At 52.7% G+C, this 20,337-nt stretch overlaps 4 protein-coding genes across 6 annotated transcripts; 3 read left to right on the forward strand and 1 right to left on the reverse strand.

Moving 5' to 3' along the window:
* Positions 1-1,201: 1,201 nt before the first annotated feature.
* On the forward strand, positions 1,202-7,543 carry DCAF11 (DDB1 and CUL4 associated factor 11; the record flags this gene model as incomplete). 2 transcript variants are annotated; one of them, XM_084239926.1, is made up of 14 exons in its annotated part: positions 1,202-1,356; positions 2,244-2,371; positions 2,613-2,740; positions 3,026-3,090; positions 3,407-3,507; positions 3,725-3,871; positions 4,070-4,124; positions 4,466-4,534; positions 4,870-4,927; positions 5,025-5,210; positions 5,650-5,803; positions 6,223-6,375; positions 7,209-7,315; positions 7,409-7,543. In XM_084239926.1, the coding sequence occupies 14 exons, from the start codon at positions 1,202-1,204 to the stop codon at positions 7,541-7,543; spliced, it is 1,641 nt and encodes a 546-aa protein (XP_084096052.1). The 2 variants fall into 2 exon arrangements, with proteins under 2 accessions (XP_084096052.1, XP_084096053.1); XM_084239927.1 differs by having other exon boundaries at positions 1,202-1,333; positions 2,299-2,371.
* A 3,849-nt stretch (positions 7,544-11,392) lies between these two features.
* FITM1 (fat storage inducing transmembrane protein 1) lies at positions 11,393-12,844 on the forward strand (the record flags this gene model as incomplete). The annotated part of the gene is made up of 2 exons (XM_084240736.1): positions 11,393-11,845; positions 12,232-12,844. The coding sequence occupies exons 1-2, from the start codon at positions 11,580-11,582 to the stop codon at positions 12,842-12,844; spliced, it is 879 nt and encodes a 292-aa protein (XP_084096862.1). The 5' UTR covers positions 11,393-11,579.
* Positions 12,845-15,074: 2,230 nt separating this feature from the next.
* On the forward strand, positions 15,075-17,630 carry PSME1 (proteasome activator subunit 1; the record flags this gene model as incomplete). The annotated part of the gene is made up of 11 exons (XM_084240249.1): positions 15,075-15,113; positions 15,668-15,700; positions 15,824-15,886; positions 15,990-16,100; positions 16,189-16,234; positions 16,342-16,439; positions 16,689-16,757; positions 16,841-16,908; positions 17,014-17,068; positions 17,140-17,226; positions 17,400-17,630. The coding sequence occupies 11 exons, from the start codon at positions 15,075-15,077 to the stop codon at positions 17,478-17,480; spliced, it is 750 nt and encodes a 249-aa protein (XP_084096375.1). The 3' UTR covers positions 17,481-17,630.
* Positions 17,631-17,693: 63 nt separating this feature from the next.
* On the reverse strand, positions 17,694-19,587 carry EMC9 (ER membrane protein complex subunit 9; the record flags this gene model as incomplete). 2 transcript variants are annotated; one of them, XM_084241017.1, is made up of 5 exons in its annotated part: positions 17,694-17,874; positions 18,034-18,128; positions 18,217-18,286; positions 19,185-19,261; positions 19,390-19,587. In XM_084241017.1, the coding sequence occupies 5 exons, from the start codon at positions 19,585-19,587 to the stop codon at positions 17,694-17,696; spliced, it is 621 nt and encodes a 206-aa protein (XP_084097143.1). The 2 variants fall into 2 exon arrangements, with proteins under 2 accessions (XP_084097143.1, XP_084097142.1); XM_084241016.1 differs by having other exon boundaries at positions 18,217-18,322.
* Between the last annotated feature and the right edge of the window lie 750 nt (positions 19,588-20,337).

The following is a 20,337-nucleotide window of genomic DNA, read 5'->3' on the forward strand; positions in this document are numbered from 1 at the left end:
CAGGGCTAGGCCGGGACGCGGCAACCTGCAGAAAGACAAAAGCTGCGGCCGAGGGAGGGGGAGAGGAGACGCCCTTAGCGATCGTCTGAGAGCGCGAAGCCACTTGAACTTAAGGGGCCGAGAGCAAATTGTATGTCTTGCTAAGACACGGCTCCAACTTCTTGTGTAATGGTGGCCCCGCCCCTCATCTGTAGTCCAGTTCCGTCGTCTCTGCTTCAGGAAGCAGCAGGTCCCCCACTTACTCCTCCCCACCGGGAGCGAACGCCCTCCTCCGTCGAGTCGCTCTCCTCCCCTCAGAGCCTTCTCCGACTTTCTCCCGCCCACCTGTCAATCACCGTGCTCAGCTGGCCAGTTAGCGGGCCAAGGGGGCGGGGCCGCCAGGAGCGTCTGCATGACGTCTGCAGGCTGCCGGCGGGGAAGCCGGGAGGTGCGTGACGAAGGAGGCGCGTGACGAAGGAGCGGTTGGCAGAGTCTGCAGCTGCAGGCGGTATAAACAAGGCCTCGCGCCACTGCAGGGCCTGCGAACGCTCCTGGCTGGTGGGTGGTCTCGCGCGGGGCGGTAACCGCCGACTTCAGTGGGAGGCGCTTCTCGGCTTCCCCCTGCCGCCCCCCCTTGACGTACACACCCCCGGCACACCACGTGGGCGTGGGGCGAGAAGGAGGGGGTGTTAGACCCGAATTATAACCTCATTGGTTTTCGTTGCTGCCGGCTTTCGCAAGGGAACGCTCCGATTGGTCGGTAAGGGGGGCGTCGGGGGGTCTCCGAGTCCTAAGGTTCCTGATTGGCTTGATGAGATAAGCTAATGAGGTGCTTTCTTCCGCGAGGGGTTGTGATTGGTCGGCGGGAGAGGTTACCTGGGAATCTACCCCCCACCCCGAGGGACTTTGATAGGTGAGTTTGAGGCAGAAAACTGAGAAATTCCTCTTCAGGGAGTCTCATCGGTGAACTAGGGTAGCGCCCTGGCTTCACTCTGTTGTTTTTGCTTCACAGACTTGGAAAAGGTTAATGTTCCCGAAGCCCTGGGAGTTGTCACAGGCTAAAAAGAAGGGATCTCAGTCCCTAGGAAGGGTCCTCCTAGAAATAGCTGCTGCCCAATCTCTGGCGACCCCGGTATTTCTAGAGCAGACTTTGCTTTCACCAAACCCAAGGAGGTGACAGGAGGAGCCCCTGCACAGGACCTAAGGATGCTGTAACCAGAAGATGGGATCACGGAACAGCAGTAGTGCAGGATCTGGGTCCAGAGACCCCTCTGAGGGCTTGCCCCGAAGAGGGGCTGGCCTGCGTCGGAGTGAGGAAGAGGAAGAGGAGGATGAAGATGTGGATCTGGCCCAGGTACTGGCCTATCTCCTCCGCAGGTAACTTACCCCGTGGTGTGTCCCCACCAGGCGCCACCACAATCCCTTGATCCTGACTGCAGGCAGGGAAGTTACAGAGGATGGGGAATGGGATTAGCCCCGGACAGCTACTCCGTTTGAACAGAACAGACTTCCCTGCTGGGCACTCCCGCACTCAGCTCCATTCCCGTTAAGAGTGGTTCTTAACAGGAGGGTCCCCAAGATGACTGGCTCTTGTTTTGAGGGGACTGTTCAGGGGAGCCTCTGTAGCTATGACTAGCCCACTGTAACCTATTTTTCAAGTAAGTAAAAAAACAATTGGGGCTGTTTTCTGAGTGGGAAAAGAGTGAGATGAGGGGTGAAGAGTGGGTGGTGGACCTAAGTGAAGTTCTTGACATGTGATACAAGGCCAGGTGGATTTACTTGAAAAACAAGTTTAAACTAACCTAACTAATCCTGTTCTTGAGGAAAGACTGCTTTGAGGAAGTGACCACCAGGAATTGATTGGAAAGGGGTATAACTAGCTTTGTTTCTTGGCTGTGGTTCCTTAAAGAGAAGACAAACTTGAGGATCCTTTCAGATACCAGTTTCTGTGCTGGACTCCTCAGGCAGAGTGGTTCAAAAAGAAATGTACTCAGAATTTTTAGCTCTCTGGGAAATCAATTCCATAGGTCTGTCAACCTCCATGGAATGTTGGGGTTCTCTGTTCCTGCTCCAAGAGTGAGAATTTTCTTCTGAGAGTGACAGGAGGCTGAAAATAAGAGCCAAGGTCTGGTCAATCTCAAACCTCAAAACTGGGACACTATGAGGGCTTGAATACCATAGAGCTGGATAGCCATTGAATCTGAATTTGGTTGGCTTGGGGGAAAGGAGCTCCCCCTTTATCATGGGGGGGGGTCTCTCCACAGAGGCCAAGTGAGATTGGTGCAGGGAGGAGGTGCAGCAAATTTACAACTCATCCAGGCCCTCTCGGACTCAGAGGAAGAGCATGACAGCGCCTGGGATGGCCGCCTTGGGGACCGATACAACCCACCCGGTAAGAGGAAATGCAGATGGAGACCCTAACTTCAGAAGACTTTCATTAAAAAACCTTTTTATAATTTTGGCAAAGAACAATATTTTAAACTGAAACCAGATGATGAAAACAACCCAGGGAAGGAGCGTGTCCTGGGCAGTCCCCGTCTATTCAGCCATGTTCGGGGTGGGCTTGGGTACAGTTCTGCTAACTGCCCTCTGGGGTAAAGACCTAGGATGAAACTTCTTCTTGGTACTTACAGTGGATGCAACCCCTGACACCCGCGAGCTGGAATGCAATGAAATCAAGACTCAAGTGGAATTGGCCACTGGGCGGCTGGGGCTTAGGCGGGCAGCCCAGGAGCACAGCTTTCCTCAAATGCTGTACCAGGTAGGCTCTTCACCTACCTGGAGGCTCTCCACCCTACCTACCAGCAAGCCTGGCAGCAGACCTGTGAAGGTAACCTGCCTCCCAGACTCAGGGAAAAGGGAAGTAAACTTTCCAAGGAAGCTTCAAGTGATGGAGCCAGCTTATGTCAGAATTTGGTGGGCATGATTCTGTGTGTAGTATCTGTTTCTGTAGCAAAAGCAATGTCTTGGGGTAGAGGGAGGCTCTTGGTGTGACTGAAATGATCCTCTGTTTTTGCTACCAATATCTTCCAAACTTTTTCTTTAGAGAGAACGGGGCCTCTGCCACCAGGGAAGCTTCTCCCTTGGAGAACGGTCTCGAGTGATGTCTCAGTGAGTATGGGGCTCAGTGGAGAGACTCTAAGGGTCACATAGGCCTTATCCCCTGAACTTGGAAGGGATAACTGTCAAAGGATCCTTAGGGATATTAAGGTTAGGGTAAATGGGGTTGAAGCTTTTGAGAGTGAAGAAGGTGGAAAAGTCTAGAAAATTCAGAAAATAATGGAATGCATAAAATAAAGGGGATTGTACCCAAAGCCAAAAAGAAAGAGAATGCCTTTGTACTGACATCCAGCTGTCAGGATTCTGCTAACTGGAACACGCCTCATCCTAAGCTCCCTTCACCCTCACTTTCCATCTGCTTCCCCAGCTTCTTGCCCAATGATTTGGGCTTCACTGATACCTACTCTCAGAAGGCCTTCTGTGGCATCTACAGCAAAGACGGTCAGATCTTCATGTCTGCTTGCCAAGGTACCAGACCCTGGTCCTACATACTACCCTGAAACAAGGAAGCGCCCCCTGACTGATGCTAGAAGCCCAAACCCAGGGACCTCAGACCTGGGTTTAGGAGGTTTAACCAGTACACATTTCCCATGGTCAAGGGAAGATTCTGAGATACACTGAGAGAGGTCTGATCTAGGAAGGATTCCTGGACGGTGTTCCATAATTCTGATCCCTTCTCGCGCAGACCAGACAATCCGACTATATGACTGCCGGTATGGACGCTTTCATAAGTTCAAGAGCATCAAAGCCCGAGATGTAGGCTGGAGTGTCCTGGATGTGGCCTTCACCCCCGATGGGAACCACTTCCTGTATTCCAGCTGGTCTGATTACAGTGAGTATGCTCCAGACTTCCACTGTCTGGCCAGCCCAGGGCCTGAGGTCTCCAAAACCCTATATCTGAACCAGGACTCCATACACCCTGGGAAGAACTCTCCTAGGGTTTGTCATCCTTGCCCATCTCCTCCCTAGCTTCACAGCCACCCTCCTTCCTCTAGCCCTAAAAGATTCCTGTTTCTTTTGCTTCTCTTAGTTCATATCTGCAACATCTACGGGGAGGGAGACACACACACTGCCCTGGATCTAAGGTACTGGCTTCCCTTCCTGATCAAACTCACCACAAACTTCTTAAGGAAGGCTCTCCAGGAGTAAACCTTTTGAACTGGAACTCCTGCTTAGAGGGGAAAGTACACTGGTTACAAGTCTCTCTGTGGATTCCTGGGAGGGAACCACCATCCTGTCAGCCAGACGACCAGGGTTAAATAGATGGTTGCAAGATTTTATCTGACTAAGGTGATCGACATTCTGGCATGTGTTGACAGGACTTCCTTTCCCCTTGGAAGCACCTTTCAACCCTCAGTAGGCTCCTTGTACATTAGCAAAGGCTGAAGGGAGTCCCCTTATCCCAGCTCCTTCTTTCTCTTTTTAGGCCAGATGAGCGTCGCTTTGCTGTCTTCTCCATTGCTGTTTCCTCAGATGGACGGGAAGTGCTAGGAGGGTAAGTGTTTACAGAACTCTCTGAGTTAATGAGAAGTTCTCCCAGAGACCAGCTCTGCTGTTATACAGACTGCACTGGGTATCCCCATCCTGGCAGCTGTCGGAAATAACCAGCCTTTCTCCAAGGTCAAGGTTTACAAATTGACTCACCTCTTGTTCACCTTTTTCCGATTTAGATGAATGGTCTTATACCTTCTTGTCAACACAAATAAGCTTTATTCTACGCCTCATATAAGAAGAGACAAAGGCCTCTTAAAGGCCTGGGGATTCACAGAGCACACATCACATGGTCCTCTCTGTGCTGGCTCTAAGGCCCTCTTTATCCCTCCCTTTCAGGGCAAATGACGGCTGCCTGTATGTCTTTGATCGAGAACAGAACCGGCGCACCCTTCAGGTATTGTCCTCAGACTTAGAGCCTCTGTCTCATGGTCCTTGGCCTATTCAAAGACCTAGAAAGGGGTCCTATGTATCCTGGCCTCCTTCTCCCCTAGATTGAGTCCCATGAGGATGATGTGAATGCAGTGGCTTTTGCTGACATAAGCTCCCAAATTCTGTTCTCTGGGGGTGACGATGCCATCTGCAAAGTGTGGGATCGACGCACTATGCGGGAGGATGACCCCAAGCCCGTGGGCGCACTGGCTGGACACCAGGATGGCATCACCTTCATTGACAGCAAGGTGGGCAGGGAGATGAGGCTGCACAGTCAGACTACTAAAATTCCAGTTGTTCAGGACAGCGTCAAAGTGGGCTAGTGTGGGAACTGGCCAAGTTCCAAGGTTTGCAAGAGCGGAAGTTTAGGGAAGGGCCTTAAGCCAGGAGCCATGAGAGCCATCTTTACCCATTTGTCTCAAGGAGCAGGGCAGCACTTTCTGTATAAGAAAAGTCAAAGACAAGCCATTCGTGAATAAGGCTACAAGGCCCAGCTGGTACTCTGGGCAAAGGGGGGAAACCTACCCGGGGGTGGGATCTGTGGCACAGACTGATGGTGAGCCCAACTGAATGATGCAAAGTCAAAGGACAGGAGTTCTTACCCCTTCACTGAAGGAGGGAAGCTGGACTGACAGACACCAACATTTACAAGCTCTGATACTTCACTACCCATCTGGGGATTCACAGGGGGATGCCCGGTATCTCATCTCCAACTCCAAAGATCAGACCATCAAGCTCTGGGATATCCGGCGCTTCTCCAGCCGGGAAGGCATGGAAGCCTCACGCCAGGCTGCCACACAGCAGAACTGGGACTACCGCTGGCAGCAGGTGCCCAAAAAAGGTGAGGCTGGAAGGTAGAACTTGATAGCTGGAGAGTTAAGAGTCAGGGGTGGTAGTGAAAATACTTAATCCCTGGAAAGGCCTGGCAAGTGGGTGTGGCTCTAGCATGGAACTGAGTCCTGGCGCCTCCCCCCACTTCCCTTTGCCAGGCATTAACTCTTTGTTAACTTAATCATGGGGAGAGCCAAGGGTACCCAGAGTTAGGGACTGGATTAGGGACCACTTAGAACCAACCATTACAGACGTTTTTAATATTTTAAGAACCTGCAGGATCACACTGGTGACCATCAACTGACTATGCGGTTGGGGGTGGAGCAGGGGAGGCAAGAGCCACCACCTGGCAATCAGAAAGGTGGTTGTGTCTGAGTGTCTGTCTCTCTCCAGACTCTCTAACCTAAGCTGTCCCTACATCTCTACCAGCCTGGCGAAAGCTGAAGCTCCCAGGAGACAGCTCTCTAATGACCTACCGGGGCCATGGGGTGCTGCACACCCTCATCCGCTGCCGATTCTCCCCCACCCACAGCACCGGCCAGCAGTTCATCTACAGTGGATGCTCCACCGGCAAAGTGGTCGGTAAGGACTGGGTCAGAACCGGGGGCCTCAGGAAGGACAGAAACGTTTCTCTGGCATTCCAGCTGGAACCACCAGTAACCACCTTAAAAAGCTCAGCAAGGACAACAAGCAAAATTTAATTTAGCTTGGAGCAGGGGAGGTTTAAACAGAGGAATAGAAAATACTCTATTCATCAGCATTTTAAATTAAGAAAAGGAACACAGACTTCTAGTCAGTAAATATAATAGATTGCCGAAAATACACTCGGTTCTGCTTCCTATCCTGTCAAGGGAAGATTGCAGATGAAAAGTAGGAGGGAACAGAGACCAATAAAATGACACAGAAAGACAGCAGCAAGTAGTAAAGGACACACAGCCACAGGAGGAATGCACAGAAAGGAAGCCAACGAGACTACTGATGGAAGGCGCCCAAGACAGACCTGTCCCAGGAGTGGCACGCAGAAGGACATCCATCCGGAAAGAGAGAAGACACACACCCCATCCAGATGTAGAACAGAGGTTCACATGTCTGTAGAGACAGCCTGTGGTTTCACTTTTGGGGTACCTTCCACATCTTCTGGGCTTTTAGAAAATTGTAGCTAAAAGCCTTAAAGCCACGTTGCGTTTTTTCAGTTGTAGACTTTGTGAAATTTAGCTAAGGGCTCTGCTGAGCTGTACCTCCAAATTGAGGCAGGGAAAGAAAGTGAAAAGGAACAATCTTCTGGTGTGGGCTCTGCTCCCTTGGGAAGGTGGGAGGTTGCCCAGGAGGCAAATAAGTGGTACTGCTCAGGGCGAGGGAAGGGGTGGCTAGAAGGTCCTCCAGTGTCCCTCCCAACTCCGGCCTCTCCTGGACAGTGTATGACCTCCTCACGGGCCACATTGTAAAGAAGCTGACCAACCACAAGGCCTGCGTGCGAGACGTCAGCTGGCACCCATTTGAGGAGAAGATTGTCAGCAGTTCGGTGAGGTTGCAAGGGTTGTGGAGGGTGCTCCTGAGGGTTGGACCTGGGAGGGGGTTAGCACGCCCTGACTACTTGCCACCATCTGCCCTACAGTGGGATGGGAACCTTCGTCTGTGGCAGTACCGCCAGGCTGAGTACTTCCAGGACGACATGCCAGAGTCTGAGGAACACCCCAGCACCCCTGCCTCAGTGTCCCACCCCTCTACAGCTTTTTCCTCACCCCAGTAGGTCTGACCTATAGCCAAGTATAATGGTGAGCCTCTGCCCCTCCTCCCCCCTTTTTCTCTTCTGGGGGATTTTGGGGGACTTATAGGCATTGAATGGGGAGAAACAGAAGCCCAGGCTTCAGGGCCCTAGGTGGGCCCTGGAAGATTCTCCCTGCAGAGTGGTCTCTTCACATGTTCACGCCCAGTTGGCTTGGGGCTTTGGCCAGGGTCTGGCAGGACTGCCATTATCTGGGGTATAACCTACACCAGCAGGGTCCTGAATGTTTTTAATCATGTTTGGTTGTTAAGTGTTAGCTCCTAGGATAGACGTGAGGGTCCAGACCTGACCTGAGCTGTCAGCCAGGTCCATTGCTCAGGCCTTCATGTTGAGGATTAGGCTGGCTTATCAGAGGGCCAAAAGTCCTGGACTTTCTTCCAGTGGCCCTGATGGCTAGAGCTCTAGCCCTTTAGGGGAGGGTGGGATGGGTAAGATGTGCCCTCAGCACCCTCTGGGGTGCAAATTATGTCTTCTCTCTCATGTCTGGGTCTTTGGGGCCAGACAGGCTGTGGTGTGGGAGGCTCCATGTGGCCCCAGAAGGGGCAGGCCCTCCCTGCCCAGTGTTCTGTCATGTGAAGGCCAGCACTTCAAGGAGGGATGTTGAAGTAGGACTCCGTCCTCTCACTGGCTTTGGCTCCCTCAATAAACTCTCTGTGGGAACCTGCCTCGGTGTCTGTCTCTGCCTCATTCTTTTCCTGTCTGAGGTTTTTTATCCTCTCACTTCAAGAAAATAGTTTGAACAAAGCCTTCACATATGCTTCTTTGTGGGAGATATCACATCTTTGATACCTCAAGATGAAGGGAAATACCAAAAACATTTATTAACTGAGGTTTGCAACAGGTACTCCCTCACAACCTCACAGACTTCCCAGCAAATGGAAATCAAAATAGCAAGAAATTAGCATACTTGAGGTAAGATTCCAGAACACCTTCATTAGCTGTGCTCTGGGGGAGCCCTGGAGCTGGTCCCATCTATGAGAAGTAGCTTGGAGCCAGAGGATGCCAGGCTCCACCTGGGCGCTTCACACTCAGGGCCTCAGCCACGCTCATAGCTGCCCTTGCTACCCATGAGGGAATGGAGCTGTGCAAGGTCAAGAAGCATGCCTCAGGGAAAGCTTGTGGGTACTAGTACATCTCTCCCCACCTCATTGTCTTTTCTCCAAGGCCATTTTCAGAACCTCCAAGGGTTCTCCAAAATCTATCACAGGTAAAAGTGGAGGTATCTTTTGCAGCAAAACAAGTAGCTTTAAAGGAATAAATTGTCCATTACACAATGGTGCCTCAATTTATTTCTAATATCACTTTAATATAAAAGAATATAATTGTCTAGATCCATGACCTCCATGCAATATCTCTTCCTCTAATTGATTCAACATGTGAGAAACTATCACACCAGATCTTTCCCTTTCCATTCCCTCTCTGCCACTTCATGCCAGAGATGCCACCATCTCACCCAGAACCTAGATTACCTCCAAATACAGGATGCCAAAGTTAGAGACAAACTAAAATTATTAGTATATCCAAAGCCTCATTTAACCAAGGCCCTAATGGTCATCCATTCTTTTCATGAAGACATCTACTCCCAATACAATTTTAGTTTATTATTATCAAGATATATGGAATGTTTGTTATAATACATTTTCTACTACTAAGAATTATAATAAAAATTTAACCCAGCAGAAAAAAATATGTCATTTTAGGGCCTTATGATTAAAATTAAATTTCAAATGATAGACATTTTTTTGCCTCCTAAAAGACTTTAAAGCATAAAAACATTCAGATAAATGTTTTTATCCTAATGTAGGGGGAAAATGGAAATGTAATTTTTCCCTATTAAGATCTCATCCCAATTTTTAAATGGATAATGATAAAATATCCAATCATTGTAGTGTTTAGATTGCAATGGATATATTTTTAAAAGCACGACATAAAATAAGCTTTATTTTTTAAAATGTCAGCATATACAATACACTGGAAAATACGTCCTTTGCAACTTTTTAGAATTACAATAAAATTTTTTGTCAAAAGTGTGTGAAGCATTCAATAGGTCTTTGTGTTATGCAGGTCCACAAGTGGGAACCGTGCCAAGGGTCTAGAACCTGACTGATTAATCCATCTTAATCATTTTATTTATTTATTTTTTTTTATAATTTTTTTTTTAATAGAGGCATGCTTTATTTATTTGTTTGCTGGTTTGTTTGTTTGTTTTGTTTATACATGCACTGGGCACAGTCAGAAGCGCGGGAGGGTGAGAGAATCCACCAGAGCCAGAGCGGGGAGCAGAGCAGGCAGAAGGACCGAAGTACACTGCTGAGGGGAGCAGCGGGCGGCAGGAGAGGTCTGCGCGCCATGTGGGACCCTCCTCTGGTGGCCGGGGAGCAGCCGGGGATCGGACCGGCGCCGCAGAGGCCGCGCACAGCTTCGCAACCCAGCGCTCAACTGCTGCGCCACCTGGGAGGCCCCATCTTAATCATTTTATAGCTGAGGACCCAGAAGGGTTGGTTAATTTTCCCAAAGTCGCACATTTGGGCCCAGAACTTCAGTGTTCTTGCTTGCTCATTCCTTTCACCATTTTGTAGGCTCCTTGTGTCTGAAATCAAACCACCTTTTTTTTTTTTTTTTTTTTTTTGCATAGAAGAACTGGGATATAGGCTGGAGGTGCTGAAGGCAGGGGGTGAGAGGATTCACCAGTGACAGAGTGGGGAGCAGGGGAGCAGAACTGGCAGATTTACTGAAATAAACTGCAGAGGGGAGCAGTGGGTGAGAAAGAAGAGGTCTGCTGCGGCATGTGGGTTAGCTCCCTGGCTGGAGATTGAACCCAGGCCTTAGTCATGATGGCGCTGAGACTTAACCCCTAGGCCACCAGGGAGGCCCCTGAACCACCAGTTTTAAGGACTGAGGGAGGAAGACAACAGGGATCTCAAAACAGTTACAGAATAAATAGAACTTCTCCTTGGGTGGGTGTCTCTTCACCCTGTTGTTCCAACCCCAGTGTTCAGGCTGGGAGGCCAGATCTCATGGGGAGCTGATGCCCAGGTCATTGGCTAGAAGATACAACCTAAGGTTTCCTCAGACTCCAAGTTGGGGTTTTTCTTTTGCCCCCTATCACTTAGGCATAAATCTGATCTTTGATACTCTCTGAGTCCATCTCAGATAGTATACCTTCCTCAGAACACTTGGATTTTATCTGTTGGTCATCATAATAAACATACACAATAATGGTCGCCCGTTAGCTCTGATGTCTTGTCCATTGTACAATCACCAGTTTAAATAACAGCCCTGGGGTCAAACCAGGTCACCAGAGTCCCTAAGATCGGATAGGAGCTGCAGCTGGGCCAATTTCCTGGAGCCACGGAGCACCCAAGTAGACACCCCAGCTGACATGCCTCACCAGGCCTGAGTTGGACACACTGCCATGTGCAGCCATCTTGCCGCATCCTGTGTGGGCTCTTTGGCTAAGGAGAGGCGCTGGACCATACTGGTGATGATACAAACAGAATTTAAAAAATAATTTTCAAGTTTGGGCTAGTTTTATCTTCATGAATCCTCATTTTCCTATGGATCAAACATGCCGTATAGTTGGGGTGGCGTGAGGGTGACTTTGGCCAACCCCCACCACACCCCAGACAGACACAGGCAGACCCAAGCAGGCTATGGAGAAAAAGCACCCTGAACAGTATGCCTGGCCCTGAGACACAAACTAGAACATGGTTGGAGCTGGAGACACAGACCTAGAGGGCTGAGGGGACACAGGGCTAACAGGACAGGTCATAAGCCACTGTCAGGTCACACACCCGAGGTTAGGACCCTGCTGACGTGGCAGCCCATCATCTTGTCCCCTTACGGCCCCCCGCCCCTTTCCCCCGCCTGCCAGCTGCCAACAGGGCTCTGCCCTGTGTCTGCCACACCTGTCACTGCCTGTCTGTGTCCCGGGGGGGGCCCCATCAGCCCCTCCTCAGCCGCCCAGCAGAGCAAGCGGTTAGTGGGAAGGGGAGGGAACATGGAGAGGGGGCCAGTGGTGGGGGCAGGGCGGGGGGCCGGGGCCCGAATCCAGGCACTGCTGGGCGGCCTGGTTAAGGTGCTACTCTGGGTGGCCTCTGCCTTACTGTACTTTGGAAGTGAACAGGCCGCCCGCCTCCTCGGCAGCCCCTGCTTACGGCGGCTCTATCATGCCTGGCTGGCAGCAGTGGTCATCTTTGGGCCCCTTCTGCAGTTCCATGTCAACCCTCGGACTATCTTCGCCAGTCACGGAAACTTCTTCAACATGTGAGTGCACTCACGGCTATGGGTGCTGGCCCCCTACACTCCGGGACCTCAGCTCTCTCTTTTGGGCTTCTGTTCTCCTGCCAGTTCGGACTAAAAATAGTCTGGGAGGTTGAGGAGAAGGTCATACAAGGGGGAGGGGAACAGAGTGATGGGGGTACAGGAGAAGTCGGGAGCACAGCTGAATAGGAAATACAGACCCTAGAAGGCTGAATGGGTCTCTAAGGAGATGGCAAAGTTTGGATGGGGGAGGGGGATGGGTAATAGGACATGGGAAACAGAACCAGTTGATGATTTGTGGGACACAGGACAGACAGTGATGGGAATAGACCATGGTGGTGAGATAGGGCTGGACGGTCTCAGTAGCTGCCCCTCTTTTCTGTTCACAGAAAGTTCGTGAATTCAGCATGGGGCTGGACATGCACCTTCCTGGGTGGTTTCGTGTTGCTGGTGGTGTTCCTTGCTACACGGCGTGTGGCAGTGACTGCTCGGCACCTCAGCCGGCTGGTGGTGGGGGCAGCTGTGTGGCGAGGGGCGGGCCGGGCCTTCCTGCTCATCGAGGACCTGACCGGCTCCTGCTTTGAGCCTCTGCCCCAGGGCTTGCTGCTCCATGAGCTGCCAGATCGTCGCAGCTGCCTGGCTGCCGGCCACCAGTGGCGGGGCTACACGGTCTCCTCCCACACCTTCCTGCTCACCTTCTGTTGCCTGCTCATGGCTGAAGAAGCAGCGGTGTTTGCCAAGTACCTGGCCCATGGGCTGCCTGCTGGCACACCCCTGCGTCTAGTATTCCTGCTCAATGTGCTCCTGCTGGGCCTCTGGAACTTCTTACTGCTCTGTACCGTCATCTACTTCCACCAGTATACTCACAAGGTGGTGGGTGCCGCAGTGGGCACCTTTGCCTGGTACCTCACCTATGGCAGCTGGTATCATCAGGCCTGGTCTCCAGGGAGCCCAGGCCATGGGCTCTTCCCTCGCGTCCGCTCCAGCCGCAAGCACAACTGAAAGAAATAAAGGCACATCAAGCCTCGCCCCGGCTCTGGTTCATCTCATCATGTGGTTAGGGGTACCTGGACAGGGTGGGCAGGGTGAAAAAGAGTTTGGTGGTCACTGTGGTTCCCCAGAGACCCAGTCTTCTTGTCCTCAAGCCTGAATGCTGTCATTAACCTCGATATCCTTCCGTATGGATGGTCTCCGTCCTCCCTGCTGTCCTTGCAGTCTCCTAGTCTTTGTGGACTAAAAGTTACCTAGAGCTCTGACATCAAGCAGTGGCACTGCCAGGGCAGGTAACAGCACCCTTAGGCATCCCAGCAGAGCAGGTGTCCAACCTCCAGCCTGGTTGGTTAGTTTTTTCCTGCCTCATCCACTGACAACCCCCTCTGCCTTCCTCAGGGGCCTACATATCTGGCACTCAGGGTCACTTCTGCCCAGTCTTCCCCACAGGAGGTCTTTTTGTGCTCATTTAATAGATGTTTATTGAGCCAATGATAGCTCCATGGCATGTGAATAATCAAGACACATGTTCTGCTGTTGGGAGTGGAGGCTATGGGGCAGGCAGGTGATAAACTCACAAACAGTAATAGTATATTGTGTTTACTCTGTACTAGACACTGCTGAGTATATCTGTAAATTCATATAAATTAACACATTCAGCCCTCATAACACCACCACTGTGAGGAAGGTTTAGTAGTGCTCATTTATATAGTTGTAAAATGGAGGCACAGAGGTTAAGTAACTGCCTACATCTCATAAATATGATAGTCCAGAATTATAAACACGAGCAATATGGATCCATTGTCTGTGCCCTAAGCCAGGGATCAGCAAACGACAGCCCTCCTGTGGCTGGTTTTTGTATGACTTCAGAGCGAAGAATAGTATTTACATTTCCATGAGGTGGACAAAATCAAAGAAAAATCTGATTTCATGCCCTGTGAAAATTACATGAAATTCAAATTCGTGTCCATCCATAAAGTTTTATTGGAACCTAGTCATGCTAATTCACTTTAGGTATAGCTGTCTACCTGCTACAGGGCAGAGTTGAGTATAGACACTATATGGTCCACAAGTCCTAAAATATTTACTACTGGCCTGTTACAGAAAAAAACTTCTCAACCCCTGGTCTAAACCACACTGTCCTCAAAACACAGATTGGTCACAGAGAGGTTAGCGCTATGAAGGTCCTAAAACAGGCTGCTTTGTAACAAAGAGACTTGGAGAGAGGATGATGACGTTTTCTTTGAAGATGGGACATATAAGCTGAGACCCCAACGACAAGCTGAGGTAGGGAAGGTGTGTCAGGAAAGGGATTTGCAAGGACAAAGCTCCTGAGGCAGGAATGGCGATATCGACAGGTTTGATTTGAGAAACAAATGGAAAACCCAGGTATTCTCAAGTACAACAACAGGAGAAAGCAGTGGAAAGTTGAAGAACAGGTGCCAGAGAGGTCAGTCGGGCTTATGAGCCAAATAAGCACTTTGAATTTCATTCTAAGATCAACAGAAAGCTGAGGGAAAGTTTTAAGCAAAATCAGGGTGGGCTCCCAGTGATGTGAACGTGGTGACGGAGCAATGTGTCCACGGCGGGCAGGAAAGCGCTCGGCGGGGCTTGGGCTGGGGGTGGTTCCAGCGCCCGAATGTGGAGCCAGGGACGGTCTCGCTCCACCGCTGAGGAAGATGGACGCGCACCAGATAAGGCTCATCACAGCGCCACACGACTCCGGGGAGGACAGCCAGTGGGGAGCCCCGAGGCAGGAGGCGGGCGCGCGCGGCGAGGTCGGGGAGGCGGGGTAAAGGGCGGGCAGTGGGAGGGGTTTCGGGGCGCGCGGAGACGGGCGGGAGGGCGGGGCAGCGGGTGGGGCGTCCAGAGACTGGCAGAGGGGGAGAGGCGGGCGCGGCGAGTAGGGCGGAGACGGGAGAGGCGGGGTGGAAGGAGCAGTAGGAGGGGGTCCAGAGACTCTCAGAGGTGGGGGGGCCGGGAGTCAGAGCGGATGGGGCGGAGGGGAGCGGCCGGGGGAGGAGGTCGGTGGAAACGCGCCTCTCCGGCTCTAGGGGGAGCCCCGCTCCGGCCGTGCCCCCGCCCCTCCGCCGGCCTCCTCTTTCTGCTCTGGGCCCGCCTCCTCCAGCACCTCCACTCCCCGCTACCCAGGAAGGTCGAGCGGGTGTGAGCGCTGCTTTCACTTTCCCTTCCCGTGCCCACTCCTCGCTCCTCGTGCGGCGCTAGGCCCCCCGCCCCGGCCATGGCCATGCCCAAGGTCCAGCCTGAAGACCAAGCCAAGGTGAGCTCAGTGGGTCGAAGATGGGCCCTTTGGGGAGGCGTGGCTCGAAAAGATTCCACACGTCCGAGACCCGCCCCCCATCCCTGGACCCCAGACTTGAGTGGGGGGTGGGGGTCAGTCATCCGAGCCTCGGTGCCCGGAGCACCTGAGCCCTGGGGAGACCGGAGAGTTCTGCCTTCCCAGAGAGGCGAGGCGGCTGGGGTTCAGCGGGGTGAGGCGAAGCGGAGAGCTAGCATGGAGGGGAAGTCCGCTGGCCCGGGACCACACACGAACGGGGTGTGGGACCTAACCTGCCACCTCATGGCCTTTCATACAGATGGCTCCAAGCTCACTCCGCAGGGCACTCGGCCCCCGCCCCAGTTGGAGACCCAAGGGGTCTGCTCCCACTTAAACCACTTGCCCCTCACCGCCAGGAAATGTTCTGTCCCCCAAACCAGCCCCGCGGGATCCATTCCACCCTCCCCGTGGCCAGGCCTTCCTTACCCAACCTAAGTGAAGTTTCCTCCAATGAACTGGCCATAAAGCCAGGTGTTTGAGGACTGTCTGTCCCACAGGTGGATATGTTCCGTGAAGACCTATGTGCCATGGTAAGACCTGCCCATCAGCACCCCATCCCTCCCCAGTTCCCACTGCTTGGCTCTCCCCTGCTTCACTGCCTATGGAAGGCATTTGATTCTGACCTCCTTGTCCCCCACGCCCACCTCATGCAGACAGAGCATCTCCTCGGAAGCTACTTCCCCAAGAAGATTTCTGAGTTGGATGCGTTTCTAAAGGTACGGGGCATGCAGGAAGCTAGAGAGTAGGGGTGAAGGAGAGAGTCTGAGGGGCCATGAGAGGGTCGTCCTTATCTCCAGCCATCTTCCCATCCTGCACCAGGAGCCAGCGCTCAATGAAACTAACCTGAGCAGTCTGAAGGCCCTTTTGGACATCCCAGTGCCTGATCCAGCCAAGGAGAAAGAAAAGGAGGAGCGGAAAAAACAGCAGGAGGCAAGTTGGGAAGGACTGGGAGGAGGGACCCAGCCACAGGGAAAATCAGTCTTAGGCCTCTCTCCCAAGAAGCCCTCTCTCCTTGCAGAAGGAAGACAAGGATGAAAAAAAGAAAGGGGAAGATGAAGACAAAGGTACCTCTATAATGGCAAGGGACTTGCATCTCAGCTCCCCAGAGATCCTCCCTTCCCCGCCTCGCACACAGTTCCAGCCATGTGACTGACCACTGCCCATGCCCTAGGTCCTCCCTGTGGCCCAGTGAGCTGCAATGAGAAGATCGTGGTCCTTCTGCAGCGCCTAAAGCCTGAAATCAAGGATGTCATTGAGAAACTTAACCTAGTGAGTGCTCCCACGTCCACCCCCAGGCTTCAGTAACCCTTTTTCCTCCTTGGCTCCTGCTGGATAGGAAATAACCTGCCAGATCTTAGCAGAAGCGGGCACAGCAAGGGAAGTCGTTAGTCCAGGCCTTGGGGTTCAGGATGGACCAAGCATACCTCCACTCACTGTGGGCAGGGAAGCAAGGAAGGATAGGCAGCTAGGAATTGGGTTGAAGGCTGATGCGGCTTTCATGCCATTCCCTTCTCCCAGGTCACCACCTGGTTGCAGCTGCAGATACCTCGGATTGAGGATGGAAACAACTTTGGAGTGGCTGTCCAGGTGAGATCGCAGCCCCACTCCTGCCCTCCCTCCCTCTCTAGTCTCTGCTGCTTTCCACTGTCCCCTTTGCCTTTGTTCCCCAGGAGAAGGTGTTTGAGCTGATGACCAGTATTCACACCAAGCTGGAAGGCTTCCACACTCAAATCTCCAAGTGAGTGACTGCCCACCAGCACCCACATGCACACTCTGCCTTTGGCTTGGACAGAGGGCCTGGGCTGCCGCCTTCTCCCACTGCACATCCTTTTACTTCCCACAGGTACTTCTCTGAGCGGGGCGATGCCGTGGCCAAAGCAGCCAAGCAGCCCCATGTGGTAGGTGAGGCACAGGGGGTTGTAGGGGGAAGGGCACATTTGAAGTCAAGCCTGACCCAAGTCTCCCACAGGGTGATTACCGGCAGCTGGTGCATGAGCTAGATGAGGCAGAGTACCGGGACATCCGGCTGATGGTCATGGAGATCCGCAACGCTTATGTGAGGAGGCCAGGGCAGGGGTGGGTGGAGGCAGCTTTCCCAGGACACCCACTTCCTAACCCTGCAGGCTGGGGGTGAAGAATGACAAAGCTCAACTGTTCCACAAGACTAGAAATGGGGCATAGAGCCACTGGGGCCTACAGCTGACCCCCTACTCCTCCCTGGCCCTATAGGCTGTGTTAGATGACATCATCCTGAAGAACTTCGAGAAGCTCAAGAAGCCCAGGGGAGAAACAAAAGGAATGATCTATTGAAAGCTTCTCATTCTGTGATGAGTCCAAAAGAGACCTTCCTGTCCTTTACGGGACAGTCCAGACTTTCCCTCACCTTCTACTTCCTGGTGAGGTTTCTCCCTCACTTTGTCTCCCAAACACAATAAATATAAGTCATATGACTGCCCATCAGCCCAAGTCTGTTTATTGGATTCTGACCCCCACCCCGACTCAACCCCCCACCCCAGCCCTCACTCAGGTATTTCCATTGGTGGGACCAACCCACTGGGTGATTTGGTTGTTGAGGTGCTGGTTGGTCCAATCCTGTCGGATGTCATCAAGGTGGCAATCAAAATCTACAAGGTGCTGATGGGCTCGACCCTCCAGTAGTGCACCCACCATCTGCCGTGACTCTTCCCAGTCCCTCCACATCACTCTGAAATAATAACCCCATGGAGGTCAAACTTAGCGGCAGAGGGACCAGACTCTTGGCAGAGACTGGGTCTAGAGAAGCACCACTGAGGCAGGACCAAGGGCAGAGGGCCCCCAGGCATGGTGGGTTTCCAGAAAGAGGCGGAGGGTGTGGGGCACTCACAAATTCTTGTCCTTGGGGACCCAGCGGAGACTGTGGTTCTCCAGTACGATGACTGGGGGCACATGAGGCTGAGGCACCAATTTCTGATTATCCAACTGTGTGGACAAGGAAAGGCAGGTGAGGGTTTTAAGGATTCCCCTCCCTACTTTCTCTCCAACTCCCCACCTGGAACCCAAGCCTCACCATAATAAGTACTGCCTCAGGGAAGAATTCTGCAATCCGCCCAGCAATTTTCAAGGCCAGGGACCCAGGGCTGTGTAGAGGAAAGATCAGAGGAGTGAGGAGCCAACTGTGGGCAGAACCAGTTCCATCTTAGCTGGGCCTCCCAGGTCACACAGACACGGGCACAGAGATGGCCTTTCCCTGTACTGGCCTGAGGAGGTCAGGCCTGCTTGACGCTTCACGAAAGATGACTTGATGCTTGAGGGCTATGGGAAACAGGTGCAGACAGTGCTGGTGAGAGTGGAAATCAAAGGTGGCCTTTTTGGATGGTAGTTTGGCATAGCCAACCAAATTTAAACTGCACTATTTATAGATATATGCAGATTATACACACCCACACACACAAATATACAGATCCAGAAACTCCACTTATAAAGAATTTATATTGTCTGTAATAACAACCAACCTCAGTGTTTCATGTAAGGCATTTCATACATTATGGCACCTGTGTATTTATACTACATAGCCATTATAAGATTGATCTTGGTGTAGAGCTGGAAAGATCAAATTTACTGAGGAGGGGAAAGGACATTGCAAAACTGTAAAATTTGATCCAAATGTATGATTAGTATATATACACAAGTAGATAACATATATATCTATATGTACATATACATATGGAAATGTCCTTTAAAAAAGTTGCTGGTTGGGCTTCCCCTATGTTCTTTCAGCACTTGGGGGGCCCTCAGTTAAAGCGGGTATCAGCCCGGTCTCACTAAAGCACTGCTGTCCTCCCCACTGCACTGCAGCTCCTCCAGGACATCTTTATATTTTTTTGATCCCTCATTTCAGTTCCCAGCCCAGGGCTGCACACAGTCCCTGCTTTTAAGCGTTTAGTAAAAGCAAGACGGGACGACCAAGAGGGGTCCCGTGACACTCCCACCCCACTCCTTAATCCTTAGCCCTCTGCCTCCGGCTGCCCTACTCACCTCTGGTCGTCCAGAGCTGCATTGGCATGGTAGTACCCAGCCACTACCAGGCCGGCCTGCGCGCCCCACACATCCACCTGCCACGGGAAAGGGGCCTTCAGTAACTAAATTGTGCGCTCGGCCGCCAAGAGACCAGGGGTGGGTTTAGGCTAGGGGTCTCGGGGGGGGGGGGTCGCGGTCGTCGGTGGGCGTCCGGCAACGGCACCTGGTTGAGGGCGACCTCCAGCATGACGGAAAGGGCCAGGTGACTGTGGAACAGGGGCACGCAATCGGTGAGGCACAGGCATCCTCCCGACCGCGGCGCCGGCGCCAGCAACACGCCGTTGACGGCGGCGTGAGGGTAGCGGGCGGCGTGCAGGCACATCTTCACGTAGGCCCGGGCCGAGATCTCCACCTCCCCCATGGTGAGCGCGGCCCGGGCTCGCGTCCGCGGAGCTCCCTGCGGAGCCCCGGCGCCCTCCCTGGCTCTTCCCGCACCCCTTCACTTGGGCTCGGCGGGGAAGGTGACGAGGCTGGCAGGCAGCCCGCCGGCTCCGGCGACCTGGACCCCCACGCTCGGTCTCCACTTGGCCCGGAGGCCGGCGGCCCGGACGGCTCGCGGAGGCGCCCAGCTCCGCCTCCCCACTCCTCCCGCCCCGCGCCAGCGGCTGCCCTCCGCGGGAGTCCTGGTGCCGGCTTCTCTCGGCGGAATGACTTCTGGAGTCCCGCCCACGTGGTGTTCTCTGATAGGTTTATAGGTTCTCGCTTTACCCAATGACGCGCCGCAGTCCAACCCTGGCCCCGCCTTCGTCTCTAGTGGCCTGGAAAGAACCTACAAACGTAAACTGAAGTGAACAGCCCGCACGCTGATTGGCTGCCCGCACGCTGATTGGCTGCCCGAACGCTGATTGGCTGACGCACGCCGATTGGCTGCCCCGCCGCGGCTCTCCATCGCAGGCCTGTTCCGCCAGTGACCCGGCCTCCCGCCCTGCTTGGAGAACCGGAGCACGAGCCCTTCGGACGCAGGCACGCAGCGAACAGCCCTGCTCCTACTGCAGAATGGGTGAATTTGTACTTTAGACCGGCTCTATCATTTACTAATGTGCCGTGTTATCTTTCATACTAGATTATCTGGCCTTGATTTCCCTAATACAGTATCTGTAAAAATAAAGAC

The sequence above is a fragment of the Talpa europaea genome (genome assembly GCF_964194135.1).
Source record: "Talpa europaea genome assembly, chromosome: 8".
Classification (NCBI taxonomy): Eukaryota; Metazoa; Chordata; class Mammalia; order Eulipotyphla; family Talpidae; genus Talpa; species Talpa europaea.